Source organism: Rhinolophus ferrumequinum (assembly GCF_004115265.2).
Source record: "Rhinolophus ferrumequinum isolate MPI-CBG mRhiFer1 chromosome 15 unlocalized genomic scaffold, mRhiFer1_v1.p scaffold_54_arrow_ctg1_1, whole genome shotgun sequence".
Taxonomy (NCBI): domain Eukaryota; kingdom Metazoa; phylum Chordata; class Mammalia; order Chiroptera; family Rhinolophidae; genus Rhinolophus; species Rhinolophus ferrumequinum.
This window is the reverse complement of record NW_022680357.1, coordinates 15,027,341-15,043,139: the sequence shown is the minus strand read 5'-3', so window position 1 is coordinate 15,043,139 and position 15,799 is coordinate 15,027,341. Positions and strand designations below refer to the sequence as shown.

The window sequence follows — 15,799 nt, the reverse complement described above, 5'->3', positions numbered from 1 at the left end:
AGCGCTAGACTACAGGAAGTTATTCTCCTGGCAGGTCATCCCCATGCTGTGTAATACTGTTACTGTTCTAACTTCTGGTGTATTTCATGATTATAAAGACTCTGAGCTTTAGTCATTTAATGACGTTGGGGGCATAGGAAGCGGGTATAACGGAAATAGAGGATGGCAGATTCCAGTTCACAGTAGTACTTTAGAATTTTTTAGGCAAGATCATTTCTGTGTATTGTGCTAAAGATACCCCTATTATTATTCACTCTCTGAGAACTGGAATATTAAGAGACTACTGACATGGCAGGCAGTTAATTTTCACTCGAAACTACATTAAGTAGAAAATATTGTTTGGCTCTGTGGAAGCATGTGAATTTTTTTAAAAAGCTGCTTGTTTTCCCCATTTGCAGGTTCTGTACAGAGTAATGAGATGCGTGACGGCTGCAAACCAAGTGTTTTTTTCTGAGGCTGTGTTGACAGCTGCTAATGAGTGTGTTGGTGTTTTGCTCGGCAGCTTGGATCCTAGCATGACTATACACTGTGACATGGTCATTACATACGGATTAGATCAGCTGGAGAATTGCCAGGCTTGTGGTACAGACTATGTCATCTCAGTCTTGAATTTACTCACATTGGTATGTGAATTCTTTTTTGGTGCTTTTTAGTATGTTGGTTTGTTCAGGCACTGAAATTTAAATGCATGTGGAAGAAGGCCTTGGTTGATGCGGGTTTTTATGGAGCGCATTAGTCTTATTTATATAAGCTAGATAATCTAGTTTGCTTTTGCTCTAGGATCTACTTTTCAGTGTCTGATAGCTCATTAATTGTAGATGTACTTGCTTTTTTTGTTATTGGGATGAAACATCATCCTTTACATGAGACTAATACTCTTTTTTTTTTTTTTTTTTGAGACTAATACTCTTGATAAATGTGATATAAGAGAAGGTCCTTGATAGCTATTTTGAAAGACCCTGTTATGTTTTGTTTCCCATATGAAATTTCTTGTATAGTTTTTATCCTTAGCCATAAATAGCCCCTCTCCCCTCCACCTTTTATTATGGACATTTTTAAGCATGTTTAAAAAATAGCAGAGTACAATGAATCTCTGTATACTTAATACTCAGTTTCTATAATTAGAAACATGTGGCCCATGTGATTGCATCCAGGCCTCTGACTCTCTGCCTCCTCCTTGCTGTCCCTCCATCCCCAGTTGCATTATTTTAAAGCAAATTCTAGATGCCTGTCCACTGAACATTTCTGCCAAAGTTATACCACCCTATGCCAATGTAAAAAATTGCCCATGTTTAAGTACATGTATCCTATTTCGGTAGCTAACCATTTTTTAATGTCACAGTGTTAAGGCCCTAAAATACAGCTTAGCTATATATGTATATATTTTTTAAATTAATGGACTGTTTTTCAGAGCAGTTTTTTGGTTTACAGAAAAACTGAGTAGAAAGTAAGTGGAGTTCTCATATACCCTCTTTCCCCCCAGTAGTTTTCCTTATAATTATCTTGGTGTAGTGTGGGGCATTTATTATAATTGATGAGCCAAATTGACACATTATTAACTAAAGTCCATAGTTTACTTTCGGGTTCACTCTCTGTGTTGTACGTTCTGTGAGTTTTGACAAATGTGTAGGTGCCACATATTTACCTAGCATGTCATACAGAATCGTTTCAGTGCCCTGAAAATCCCATGCGTTCCACTTACTCCTTTCTCCCTCCATCCCCTCAAACCCCTGGCAACTACTGATCTTTTTACTGTCTCCATAGTTGTGTCTTTTCTGGAATGTCATAGTCGGAATCATACAATATTTTCAGATTGGCTTCTTTCACTAGCAATATGCATTTAAGTTTGTTCCATGTCTTTTCATGGCTTGACAGCTTTTTTTTTTTTACTTTATTCTTTTAGATTGTTGAACAGATAAATACAAAACTGCCATCATCATTTGTAGAAAAACTGTTTATACCATCATCTAAACTACTGTTTTTGCGTTATCATAAAGAAAAAGAGGTAAGTGATACATTGGCGACTTTTGATAACTTAGGTCATTGAAGTGTTTGACTTACGTTACTTAACTAGACTACATAAATGAAATGGAGTGAAATGATAGATGTTTGATTTAGAATATAGTGATTATAATAATACTGTTAACTTGATATTTGTTGGTTATCATACTGTATACGTTGGTGAATGATGTGCCAGATATTCTTTTCAGATTTTCATTATTTGTTTTTATTAAATTTGTTCAGAAGTACTATGTATGTTATAAATAAAACTTCGTTGTTAGTTTCTCAGACGACTCTTTGTCTAACTATTATAGACTTTCCAAGTAGATGTAGGAAAACCAATCTTAATAAACTGTTTGTACATGTGTTTTGACACTGGCTGTTTTTTAAAAATGGCCTTTTAAGAAATTTCATATTGCCAGTTTTAATATAGAGTTGCCCTTCTTTGTAATAAAACTGTCTAGATTTAAACAAGTTTACTGATATTGTGTAGATTTCTTAGACCTTGAGATCTTTAGTGTTCTTTACAGTGAATTTATCAATCTTAAATTGATTTGTATCATCACCATTATGTAGATAGTAATTTTTTTTCCATATAATTGTAGAAGATTTGCTTTCCATTTAATTATCACTTTCCTGAATTCTCTTTTTAAGGTTGTTGCTGTAGCCCATGCTGTTTATCAAGCAGTGCTCAGCCTGAAGAATATTCCCGTTTTGGAGACTGCCTATAAATTAATTTTGGGAGAAATGACTTGTGCCCTAAACAACCTGCTACATAGCCTGCAACTTCCTGATGCCTGTTCTGAGCTACAACATGAGGCGTTTAAGAATCATGTATTCAATGTAGACAATGCAAAATTTGTAGTTATATTTGACCTCAGTGCTCTGACAACAATTGGAAATGCCAAAAACTCACTAATTGGGGTGAGTCTTCACTTGTAATTGCTTTGTTTTATCCACATTGAAGCCCCTTCTCGTTGCTTATTTATGTATTTCATTTACTGTCACGGCAGAGCATCTGCAGAATCCCTGTGGGGACACATGGCCGTATTTAGGACATGCCTGGATAATGAAAACTGACAGGAATACTTCTTGCCTGTTTCACTGTCTCCTTTCCTTGACAGCTCTTGATAAGATTTTTTAATATTTGTTTTATTTTTTTAGAAAATGTCTTTTGTGAATTTTTCCTATTTACTTTAGCGTGCTTATAGAAAATTTGTCAACATTTTCCACAGCTCAAATTTGTATAATTCTTTTAATATGCAGTCCCTTCTTCCCCTGGTACTTTTGTCCTCTTCACTCAAGTTAGTGCTTACGTACGGTCTTACTTTTTGACTGCCTGCTTTTCTCTAGGAATTTTCATACATTCTTTAGAAAAAGAATAAAGATTTACTTCCTGTAAGAAATTTGAAGTAACCCTGTTTTTGATTTATAATTATTGCTGTGGTTTGTATATTTCTCCCTCCTATTGGACTTTGCAGAATTGAAACACATTATTTCTAATAAAAACTAATGGCATCTAACTATGGGATAATGTTCTCTAAGAGAGAAGGGAGGGAAAAGTCAGGAGTTGGTGTTTGTACTTGCCTGCTACCCATGTTGTTAGGTTAGATTGCCCTGTTCCTTCACTCACTACCAGTTCTGGCTTATGTTGGAAGAATGCAGTGGATTCCTTTTCTTTACACTCTAAGGTTTGATTGTTGAGGAGTTCATATTGTATACAGATTTGAGCAGGTTTATTTCCCCGCACTCTGGAAACAAGGAGAGAGGGTGGAATGAAGTATCTTAGCATTTGAAAGGAAAAGGGAAGGGTGGAAAATGCTTAGAGTGGCAGGATGTGCTTTTTTTCTCTTGTTGGACGTGGTACTTTGCCATTTGCTGTATAGGGAACATTAAGGAAATGCAATCTACTGAAGGGTACAGAGGGTTGTTTAGGCCAAAGATTAGCAAACTGCAGCCCATGGGCCAAATCCAGCCCACTGCCCATGTTTTCTTTCTTTCTTCTTTTATTGTATTTTTTTATTTTAGGAAAACATCTTTGCTGAGATGTAATTTACATACCAAAAATTTCCCATTTAAAATGTACCATGTCATGATTTATAGTATATTCACAGTATATAGTCATCCCCTAGCATCCCCTGTTTTTATAAGGAAAATTCTACTGGGACATAGCCATTCTCATCCATGTTTGTCTGTGGCTGTTCTCACTGCAGTGGGAGTGTTGAGGGGTCGGGCATTGAACAGATGTGTCATATGGGCCGCAGATCTCAGAAATTGACTCTCTTGTCTTCACAAAGAGGGTTTGCCAAACCCCTTATTTAATGCACTAGATCGTTTCCAAATTTCCATGTCATTTTAATTTTATGAAATGTATAGACATACTTACTTTGAAGGATAAGCTCTGTACACTCACATTTGTCTTGGAGGAGCCAAACATGTGCTTTCTTTTGTACGTCATCAGATGTGGGCGCTGTCTCCAACTGTCTTTGCACTCCTGAGTAGGAATCTGATGACCGTGCACGGCGACCTGGCTGTTCACTTCCCTGCCATTCAGTATGCAGTGCTTTACACTTTGTATTCTCATTGTACCAGGTACTGTGTTTACCAGTATTTCCTAAGGAAAACAAATGTTGTTCTGTTAAAGGGGAAGATGGGCCCTTTAAAGTACAGATTGAAAAGAATATTTAACTTTGGAATTGCTCTTTAAGAAAACAATGAGAGATGAAAAGATGATCCGAACTTTGTCTTCCAGGCACGATCACTTTATTTCTAGCAGTCTTAGCTCTTCGTCCCCGTCTTTGTTTGATGGAGCGGTGATTAGTACTGTCACTACAGCTACAAAAAAACACTTCTCCATTATATTAAATCTCCTGGGAATACTGCTTAAGAAAGACAATCTTAACCAGGACACAAGGTAACAGTAGCAGTTTCTATCCACACTTCCTAACTTTTGTTAATTTGGCTTTATAATCTGATGATAAGAAATGAAAATTATTGAGGTGAGGTAGAGCAACTCTGTCATTATGAAACATTTTAAAATTTGCTTCTATTGTTTAGGATTTCTTGTTCTTTCTCAAAAGAATTATGTACCCTCCCTCCCAATGTTTTATGAAAGAATGTAGCTATAGAGATTTTTCTTGTATGTTTTCTGTTACGATGTCTTTTAGTTTGGGGAGAGACATATAACTTCTGACAAAGGGATTTCTGTAGTTTCAATTTTTCTTTCTTACTGCTTGAGATATTTAAAATCCAAAAGAAAACTAATGTAAGAACAGATTTTTAAAGTTGATTGTCTTTTTTTTAATGTAAAATCAACTGTATATTTTGTGTTTCAGGAAACTGTTAATGACTTGGGCTTTGGAAGTGGCTGTTTTAATGAAGAAGTCGGAAACATACGCACCTTTATTCTCTCTTCCATCTTTCCATAAATTTTGCAAAGGCCTTCTAGCAAACAGTAAGACTCTGTGATTCTTGAATTTTGTTAACCCTTAAAAAGGTGTCATTGGTAATGGCAGAAAGGTAGTCACTGGAATACTTTTCATGATCTCAAATGTGTAATCCCCATCCTGATGACAGATGCATAATCTTAGATGTTTTTCATTCTTAGTATGTGAAAAATAAGTAGTTTTAAGTGATTGTCACATTTTAAAGCTTATGTGAATTTTACTCTTAAAATTTCCCTCAGAAAACGGTTTGAGTGAAGATGAGTCACTTTAAGTGGACTTCCTTAAATGTATCATTTTCCCAAATCTTACTGCCAGTGAGAATTCCAGGCAGGGGCAGCATGTGGTCAGATGTAGACGCTCACTATTTGTGGAATGAATGAATGAATGAACAAATGAATGAATGAATGCAGAAAGTTACAACATACCGGCACATAAATTCTTTTGGCAAGCTGAAAGTGATATCTTTTAACTCTTCACAGCTCTTGTGGAGGACGCGAATATCTGTCTGCAGGCATGCAGTAGTCTACACGCTTTGTCCTCTTCGTTGCCTGATGATTTTCTACAGAGGTATGGACTAAATAGAGATCCTGTCTTTTGACCAGGCCCTAATAACTTGGAAATACTACCACACCTGCATTATCTATTTCATTTTTTCCTAGGTGTGTTGATGTTTGCCGTGTTCAACTTGTCCATAGTGGGATTCGTATTCGACAAGCATTTGGAAAGCTGCTGAAGTCAATTCCTTTAGATGTAGTTCTGAGGTACAGCACCTGTATTGGGGCAACGACATTCCACTGTGTTTTTACTGCCTCGTCTAGTTTAGGAAAAGACAGATCGCCTATTACTGGCAGATTAATGTCACATCTTGTATGGCGCTTCTCAGTGATTGAAGAGAGAGAGAGAGAAGCTCACGATCATTAGTACAGAATAATGCATCTAGTGCCAAAGTATGTTTTTTAGTCATGCAGTTATTTGAAAAACCAAACTAATCTTTTACTGGTTTTGATTAATTTGGGGGCTTTAAGAACTTGAAATTTCAGAGTTGTAATAACATATCTGTGTCTGTTTTAAAGCGTCAATTTTTTCCCCTCTAAATTTACTTAGCAAGGAAATGACCTAGTTGTAATATGTACTAACCTTTTAACTAAAACATTTTACATGACAGTGACTTTATTTTCTGTCTACAGCAATAATAATCACACAGAAATTCAAGAAATTTCTTTAGCATTGCGAAGTCACATGAGTAAAGCACCAAGTAACACATTCCACCCACAAGATTTCTCTGATGTTATTAGTTTTATTTTATATGGGAACTCTCATAGAACAGGGTAAGACATTTCTTTGACTCTTTCATTGGAAAAAGTAACTTAAATATATATACATACTTGAATATCTTGACCCTGCGCCTACTTTTGAGGAGTGGCAGAGTATAAAGTAATATTCTTCTCAAATGGGTTATTTTAGTTTTCAGTAGGAAGCATTGCTTTGAAGATAGCATCTGAAGAAAAAAAAATGGGCTTTGAAATTCAGTGATGAAATGTGCTTGACAGTTAACAGATCTGACCTGGTCATCAGTGCTTTGGGGAGGGGCCTGGGGCATAGACAGCCTGGAGATGCTGAGTTGCAGTGAATGTTTTATGCTGGTAGCCTGATTGTCCTGAGCCATTTACCCTCAGAATCCCTCTGCACCGCACCCTGTCCTGTTGTAATTGTAGAAGACCGCCTCAAAATGAGAAGTGGGGATATAAAGCTTCCCAGTTTTATAGGGTTTGCCTTTTTGGAGTAGGAAAAATTGTCCCCTACTCCCATTCCCCTTTGCAATTTATTATTGTTATTATTATTAAAATAAAGTTGTCATTGTCTGTTAAACATGAAACTACTTTTCCCAGGAAGGACAATTGGTTAGAAAGATTGTTCTATAGCTGCCAGAGACTGGATAAGCGTGACCAATCAACAATCCCCCGCAATCTTCTAAAGACAGATGCCGTCCTTTGGCAGTGGGCTATTTGGGAAGCGGCTCAGTTCACTGTCCTTTCTAAGTTGAGAACCCCACTGGGCAGAGCTCAAGACACCTTTCAGACCATTGAAGGTAATTGACTCTGTGCTTTTTAAAACATGATGATGTAAATGCTTTCAAGCCTTACATTAAGAAATTCCTCTTTGTTAAAACAAAAGTTTGAGATTGTCTGATTTTTTTTTTCTTTACTACTTTATCAGTCAGTCCTTTAAATATGTTTGTTAGAATTAAGCTTTCATTGAATAATTGCATTGGCAACAACACAGTTGTCTGTTTCTGTTCAAAAACTTAGGGGATTTGTGTGGAGAAAACAGTTTTTCCCCTGAAACAAAAGATCTTTCATGTTGGGAGTTTTGTTTTTAAATGATGGCTATCTAGAGGATACTTGATAAATGTGACTTTGTGAAATTATCTCCAAGAACTAGAACTTTGTAAGATTTCTTTTAAATTTGGGGGTGTTGTCTGTGCTGCCAGGTATCATTAGAAGTCTCGCAGCTCACACTTTAAACCCCGATCAAGACGTTAGTCAGTGGACAACTGCAGACAACGATGAAGGCCACAGCAGCAACCAGCTGAGACTCGTTCTTCTTCTGCAGTACCTGGAGAATCTGGAGAAGTTAATGTATAACGCATACGAGGGATGCGCGAACGCACTGACGTCACCGCCCAAGGTTGGTTTCCGAGGGCTCAGTGTTGCTTGGTAGCAGTTTCCCGCTCAAACCCGGCTGTGTGTGCAGAGCCGAAATCACAGTGGACTTGTATATTTGGTGTCTCTGTATCTGAGACATCTGTACCCATATTTAGAACCTCCTTTCTCTTTGTTCTTAAGGTCATCAGGACTTTCTTCTATACCAATCGCCAAACTTGTCAAGACTGGCTGACGCGCATCCGACTCTCCATCATGAGGGTTGGGTTGTTGGCAGGCCAGCCGGCTGTGACAGTGAGACATGGCTTTGACTTGCTTACAGAAATGAAGACAAACCTATCTCAGGTAAAGTGGTGTCTTTGGAGTTAATTTTAAATTTGTTGATTAACAAAACGGGTTTAATTCCTTTGGTATGACTTAATCTATGGGTAAAATAAATTAAAACTTCTAATTCATTTTTAAAGCTTTTGATCCAATATCTTATAAAAGCAAAAATGTCCAACGGCACCCATTTGTTTTGTACTTAGAACATGCATTACTTATGCTTAAGGGTTGGAACAGTAGAGGTAATTTTTAAGACAGTTGTCTATAGAAGAAATAATTTTTATAATAATCTATGATAGTTGTATAATGTATAGGAAAGTATATATACTAACTATAATGCATGCGGAAGTATATATAATAATAAAGTTCTAATGTGTAGGGAAAGTGCTGGCTTGTAAGTGGGTTTAATAAGTAAGTGGGATCCAAAAATAGCAGATATTTACTTATGAAGGTAATGTCAGTAGGCAGTGTTCAAAGACGTGAAATTAATCACCTTTTTTTTTAAAAAAGGTTTTATTGGGGAAGGGGAACAGTACTTTATTGGGGAACAGTGTGTTTTTCCCAGGACCCAACAGCTCCAAGTCAAGTTGCTGTCCTTTCACTCTTAGTTGTGGAGGGTGCGGCACAGCTCCCTTGCCGGAATGGAACCAGCAACACTGTTGCCCAGAGCTCATGCTCTAACTAACCGAGCCACCTGCCCTGAAATTAATCACCTTTTAATTCATGTTTATTTATACTTGATTTTTGCTTTGTATTTACTTTGTGTTATTCCTACAGATGCCACAGTTTAAATGTTTGGGTAACTTTTTATTAAAGACCAACACCCTTGTGCTGTTAAGATTCTGTCAGTTTCCATTTGTAGCTATATTGTACATAAACACATAACATTTTAAGAATTCTAACCTAAAGGATGTAATACCATTGTAAAAATAATTAAGTACATTTGACTTAGCCTTAGGTTGTGATCTGTAGTGGTAACTGTAGAAGAGATTGGAATTTTAATGGTATTGGTGTCTGGTTCCTTTCTCTGAATGTTATTTTTAGGGGAATGAATTGGAGGTGACCGTTATGATGGTGGTAGAAGCTCTGTGTGAACTCCACTGTCCTGAAGCCATACAGGGGATTGCTGTGTGGTCATCATCCGCTGTCGGAAAAAATCTTCTCTGGATCAACTCAGTGGCCCACCAGGCTGAGGGGAGGTAAAGTGGGAGAAAGCCAGTGGGTGGTAGGATTCGTTCATGTTTATGTGTAAATCCTTTGTATTACTGGCTAACATGGCATGCAATTAAATGTTCAGACAGCTTTGTTCAATTCCAGCAATTGAAGTTTGCTGTAAATCACTTTACGAGGAGGCATCTTCACTATTCTTTAATAGCAAAACTTGGGTGCCTTTCTTCTTTAAGAATTAGGAAATCTTCCTTAAAACAAGATCTGCCAATTTTTTATTTTATGAGTACTTTTGAATGCGATCCTTAATTGATAACCTTTCACATCAGAGTCTGGTACAAATTACTCTTTCTGGCTGGAGTTCTTGCTCATTGGTTAGCCCTGTGCACTCACCATTCAGACTCATTCGATTCCTGCACGTAAATGAGCACGTATGTACCAGAATAGTCTGTGCACATCGATGCAGGTTTTATCAAATCTGGAAAATGTAGGAAAAAGTACAAGAACTCATAATTCCATCTCCTAGTGGTAACTCTTAGTTTTGATGTATATGCCTTTCTAGTTGTTTTTTTCTCATATAGTTTTCTCCTCTCTTTTCACAGAAATAAGCACTGTTTCTGTTGGTCACATGGTTTACTTTTTCCATTGAGCAGTATTTTAAAAAAATACTTTGCCATGTTAAATATCCTACAATGTGATATTTAATGACACAGTTGTATTTATTTATTTGTGCGTGCACCAGAATTTAACATCCCTTATTGTTGGACAGTAAGGTTGTGTTTGATGTTTTTTCGCTAATGTTAAAATCATGATGGCACTTAGTTCTTTGCTCATGGTTGCGATTTTTTTCTTTGAATTCATTTCTACAAGTTGATTTACTAAAAGAAAGGCTGTAGACCATAAGGTTTATGATATGTACTGTTGCTAAGTTACCCTACAGAAAAGATGGTACGTACCAGTTTAAATCCCGAAAAATGGAGTAACCCCTTCCCGTCATGTTTGTGAATCCTGAGGGTCACTGAGAAACACGAACCCTGCCACCATCATTAGTGAAAGTATTTGTTTTATTTTATAGTGCTTTATTAATGGTTACTAGAACTTTCCCTCATATGTTATATTGACCATTTATGATTTTTGAAAACACAAATCTTCATGGCCTCTTGTTTTTTCCTTTATTGATCTATGAGATTTTAGTATACACCAAGATTGTTGACGCTATCTAATTTTTGGGTTTGTAATTTGTTCAATGTTTATGAACTTTCTTTTTTTGATACCCAGAAGTTTTAAATTAGTATGCCATTAGTTACATCTGGTACTGTATGGATTCTTTTCTTGTAGTTATTCTTCTACTTAGCCTTTCCACACATTGAGATCAGATACCTCAATGTTTTTTCTGTTAGTTATTTTATGCTTTTTTTTAACATTTAACAATCTAGTTTATTTTCACTTGTTATAAGGAAGAGATCTAATTTTGTGCACCCCCAACTCCATGCGAAATAATGAACTCATTGTTTAACTCAGTTTATCGAATAATTACTTCTTTCCAGTTTTTTTGGCAATGAAAGATGTGGGTAATTTAAAAACAAGACTGTCACTTTGCGTTGAAGGTTTGAGAAGGCCTCTGTGGAGTACCAGGAGCACCTGTGTGCCATGACTGGCGTCGACTGCTCCATCACCAGCTTCGACAAGTCCGTTCTCACCTTGGCCAATGCTGGGCGCAACAGTGCGAGCCCCAAACATTCTCTGAACGGTGAGCATTCAGCATTTAAATGAACAGTTGCCGTCAAGCAGTTTGTACTGATGCCTCTTACTGTGTGTTTTCAGATTTCTGTACTCTGCAATATTTATAACTGCTATGGATCGATATTGCTGTCTTTTTTTCTCTCTCTCATAAAATATTTTCACGCAGGTGACTCCAGAAAAACTGTGCTGTCCAAACCAACTGACTCTTCTCCGGAGGTTATAAATTATTTGGGAAATAAAGCCTGCGAGTGCTACATCTCGATCGCTGATTGGGCGGCAGTGCAGGAGTGGCAGAATGCTATCCACGACCTGAAAAAGAGTACCAGCAGCACTTCGCTCAACCTGAAAGCAGATTTCAACTACATAAAGTGAGGACTCCTTTTCCTTTATAAAGCACGGTACTTAAGCCCATTGCACAGATTTTCAGTGACTTGAAAGGCTTCCTCTATGGCAGGAAAATAATAAATTGGTCATATCTACTATTGCAAGATGGTCGTAATGGTAATAATACTGCATTCTAAAAATGACTACAGTGAGAAACCAACATAAGATATGCGGAGGGTGTTCATGGTATGGGAAAACAGAACCAGCTCGTAACTGTTGAAGCAGTCGTTTGGTAGTGATTCTCAGAGCCTGCTCCAGAATCAAAATGAATATGTACAGTCGTGCCCCTCTTATCCCCGGGGCATGTGTTCCAAGAGCCTCAGTGGATGCCCGAAACTGGACAGTACCAAACCCTGTCTATACTACGTTTTCTCGTACACATACATTCTTATGATAAAGATAAATTAAGCACAGTAAGAAATTAACAACAATAACTGATAATGAAATAGAGCAGTTATAATGATATAATAAAAGTTATGCAAATGTCGCCTGTCTCTCTCTCTCTCTCTCTCTCTCATAACCAATCTGAAAACTGCTAACTGAGAGGGCTGCTAAGTGAGTAAAGGGCAGAGAACGTATGCAGCGTGAAGACACTGGACAAAGGGATGATTCTCATCCCAGGTGGGATGGGGCGAGCTTTCATCATCCTGCTCAGAACAGGCAAAAGGAAACTTAGGAATTGTTTCTGGGATTTTCCATTTAACATTTTCGGACCACTGTTTCCCATGGGTGACAAACTGGAAAGTAAAACTGTGGGTACCGGGGAACTACTGTAAAGAGAAATTTATCAGTGCTTTAGAAAGGATCACATTTGATGGCTTTATTTCTAAATTAGATTTGAATACAGTAAGTCTTCACCAACATCATTGATAGGTTCCCAGAAACTGACTTTTAAGCACAATATATAATGAAACCGATTTTACCATAGGATGATTGACATTAACCAGAGTAAGTTCCTATGGCATGTTTCTAGTCACAGAAATATCACCGAACTTCTAAATAAAGACCCAAAGCAGTTCTCATAGTAAACATTGAAATAAAGGTGAGCTACATGGGAGACAATTGAAGGCCTACTTTCCTTTTCACTCTCTACTCTGGAGCCTCTGTAAGCTGCCAAACCGCAGATAAGGCTTTGGAGAAGAGTGAGTGAAAAGGAAAGAGGCCAAGGTCAGAATCCTTTCGAGCATCTGTTAAGGGATGGGAGTTAGTTGGAGCCATTGAAGAAAACAGAAGGACATTGAGGAAGGAGGTACTGCAGATGTAGCAGGGCCAGACTGGAGTAGTTGCCTTGTCAGGAGCTCCAGAGATTGCAAGCAAGAAGAGCTTTGTTGAGAGAGGAAGACAAGCGGTCAGGTTGACTACGGTTGGGTGGTGGAGAAATTTGAAAGTGAAAAGCTCTAGTTAGGTTAATTGGGTGGTGACCTTTTCCTGAAGTCCGGGAGAGGAAGCTGTGGCTGGAGGAGAATGTGGTGTTTTTATTTAACATTGGCGAGATTAAGTGTTCTTTTAGACCCAGGGGGAGGAGCCACTAGAAAGCAGAAGTTGAAGAAACAGGATGAAGACCATTAAATGAAGGCTTAACTGGATCGCACCTTTTCTGTGCCTCAAGGAATTCAGTTCAAGTTAGATGCAGATAGTTTTGGGAGTGGATAGTGGGTTGGGGTGAGGGTAGAGGGAATTAAATAAAGCCTGCTTTGCCCCCCCCCCCGACCCCCCCCCCCGCAAAAGTCAGTCATTAGCTGGAAGTGTGAGGGCGTTGTAGATCTTAGTGGGCAAGGAGGGCACCTGCCACGGGGGAGGCTTAGACCCTGGAGTGGCAGAAGGGGTGAGTGTGTTGGTCTCCAAACCTGGACAGTTCACCAGCGCCCAGGGATTGGGGCTGACCTGAGGAGCTAAGTGGTTGCTTTGATCCAGGCTTGGGGCTCATTAAAGTGGACGCAGGTACAGTCAGGTGATGTCCATTTCTCGCTCTGGATTCAGGCTGTGACGTAAGGGAGGCGACACAGTGAGGGAGTCTGGAAAAGATGGGAGATTAATGGAAAAGAGTGACTGAGGGACTGTAAGTCTTCGCTTTGGTTGGAGAGCAGCTGTAATAGGAACGGGAATGGGTGAGGATCTGAAAGTGGGGGGGCGGGGGTGCTGGGAGGAGGAGGCTTCATTCTGGCATTGGTGCCACCAGACTGTCGGAAGGAGTTTCAGAGGTATCACCGTTTTGTGATACGGTGAGGAGATGGAAAGGAAGAATTCTCTGAAAGAAGAGAAACAGGCTCCATGAAACAAAGTGGAAAAGGTAGAGCGGGAACGGGCATCAGCAGTGAAGGAAAGCAGGACTGGGATATAAGATTGAGATAGCAGCATAGGAGACCTCCAGGGTCTGCCGCTTTGGTGATGGCTGAGGCCATGGAGGAAGTTTAGTAACAGCGTGGGGAGAACTGGTTGTTGACGCTGCCCTGCAGAATTACTGTGTTTGTTGGAGGGGCCCAGAAGGTAATAGGCTGCAGAAAGACGGAGGAGACTTGGAGGGGTGACTAGGCTAAACTGAATGTGTATAGCGGAGACTTTCCCGTTCGCCACTCCGATTTCAGTGCTAGTTAAGACGTTAGTCGCATCTTCAAAATAAAAATGAAATGGCGGCCTCCGTGGGACGAACTTCATCAAGAGTGTGTGTACCTGTGATGTCTTTTTCTAGAATTGATTCAGTTTTTTTTAAATGGTTCCACAGGCTGGATAGGGTGTGATACAAGCTAACCAATGTTTTAATTACAGATCACTGAGCAGTTTTGAGTCCGGAGAATTTGTTGAATGTACTGAGCAATTAGAATTGTTACCAGGAGAAAATATCAATCTACTTGCTGGAGGATCAAAAGAAAAAATAGGTACTTGAGATAATTTTAAATGTTTAAAGTATTTTTATGAATAAGTTGCTCAAAATGTTTGGTTTAATATGTTTTACTGGAAAATCTGTAAGTTATTATACATTTATTTGGGGGCAGAGTCCCATGTGAAGCAACAAATTTCAGACTCCTCTGTTTATGTTTGATTTGGTAATGAAAAACAGTTTAATTAAAATTAAGCAAACTAGAAAAAGGCTACGGTAATACTTAGAGATTTACCTAACCATTTTGTTTGAAAAAGTACAAGTAGTACTTAAGTTAAATATTTTTCATGATTGACGTCTGGATGTAGTTCATAAATTAAGTTCTTTATTACAATTGAAACATTTTGTAAAATCTTACCCTAAAGTTAGTTTTGTGAGTAGTCTGTGTGTTAGCATTGATTTGCTACATTCGGTAAGATTTGCCAAAGTATAATAAGTCTAGATAAGCCCCTATAAATAGTGATTGACTGGTTTTTGAGCCTTGGAAATTACACCTCAGATCGCCCCCCTCCCGTCAGTTAATTTTATATAACATATAATTTTTATATAAGCATCAGAAATACTTAATCCTAGTGTTCAGCCAGCTGAACCGAATATGAAAGGAGGTATTCATTGGTGATTATTTTTTTTACGCTGTGTCAAAACGGCTTACCACTCATACGTTAAAAGCAGGTTAACTTAACGGAATCTGTTGAACTCCTGTAGATATGAAAAAACTGCTTCCTAACATGTTAAGTCCAGATCCAAGGGAGCTGCAGAAATCCATTGAGGTTCAGCTGTTGAGAAGTTCTGTTTGTTTGGCAACTGCTTTAAACCATATAGAGCAAGACCAGAAGTGGCCGTCTGTAACTGAGTAAGTCGGATCGAGGTGAATGTTCGTTGTGTGCACCTTAGGACAAGTGTATGTACTGGGGGTGAGGGTGGGGGCGGCTACCAGAGCACTGCAGGCTTGCTCGTCGAGAGAGCTGCCCTGCGGTTGTACAAGTCGTACGGTCTGTGGATGAAGGCCACTTGCCAACCTTACTGAGGTTGGCACTCAATAAAATGGAAAAATCCCCAAAGCAGTGTCCTGACTTGCTTCTATCGTGTCCTGAAGGGCAGGCTGCTCCTCTTTCTTCCCTGCTTTGGTTGCCAATAGGGAAACATCTTACCTAACTGCTTTAGCCCTTCGGTGTTACAAGCTGAGAAGTCTC

At 38.6% G+C, this 15,799-nt stretch overlaps 1 protein-coding gene across 3 annotated transcripts in view; it reads left to right on the top strand.

Annotated features, from left to right (window-relative positions):
• The window catches only part of SMG1 (SMG1 nonsense mediated mRNA decay associated PI3K related kinase), an 86,450-nt gene that overhangs the window by 34,273 nt on the left and 36,378 nt on the right, over nucleotides 1-15,799 (top strand). For all 3 annotated transcript variants that reach the window (XM_033101819.1, XM_033101818.1, XM_033101820.1), the window contains exons 11-27: nucleotides 399-623; nucleotides 1,904-2,005; nucleotides 2,656-2,925; nucleotides 4,463-4,593; nucleotides 4,754-4,915; nucleotides 5,337-5,455; nucleotides 5,927-6,014; nucleotides 6,107-6,208; nucleotides 6,635-6,775; nucleotides 7,337-7,536; nucleotides 7,939-8,135; nucleotides 8,294-8,455; nucleotides 9,479-9,633; nucleotides 11,209-11,351; nucleotides 11,511-11,712; nucleotides 14,495-14,604; nucleotides 15,312-15,459. In XM_033101819.1, the coding sequence (XP_032957710.1) occupies nucleotides 399-623; nucleotides 1,904-2,005; nucleotides 2,656-2,925; nucleotides 4,463-4,593; nucleotides 4,754-4,915; nucleotides 5,337-5,455; nucleotides 5,927-6,014; nucleotides 6,107-6,208; nucleotides 6,635-6,775; nucleotides 7,337-7,536; nucleotides 7,939-8,135; nucleotides 8,294-8,455; nucleotides 9,479-9,633; nucleotides 11,209-11,351; nucleotides 11,511-11,712; nucleotides 14,495-14,604; nucleotides 15,312-15,459 (2,657 nt within the window). The remainder of the gene's footprint in view (nucleotides 1-398; nucleotides 624-1,903; nucleotides 2,006-2,655; nucleotides 2,926-4,462; nucleotides 4,594-4,753; nucleotides 4,916-5,336; nucleotides 5,456-5,926; nucleotides 6,015-6,106; nucleotides 6,209-6,634; nucleotides 6,776-7,336; nucleotides 7,537-7,938; nucleotides 8,136-8,293; nucleotides 8,456-9,478; nucleotides 9,634-11,208; nucleotides 11,352-11,510; nucleotides 11,713-14,494; nucleotides 14,605-15,311; nucleotides 15,460-15,799) is intronic.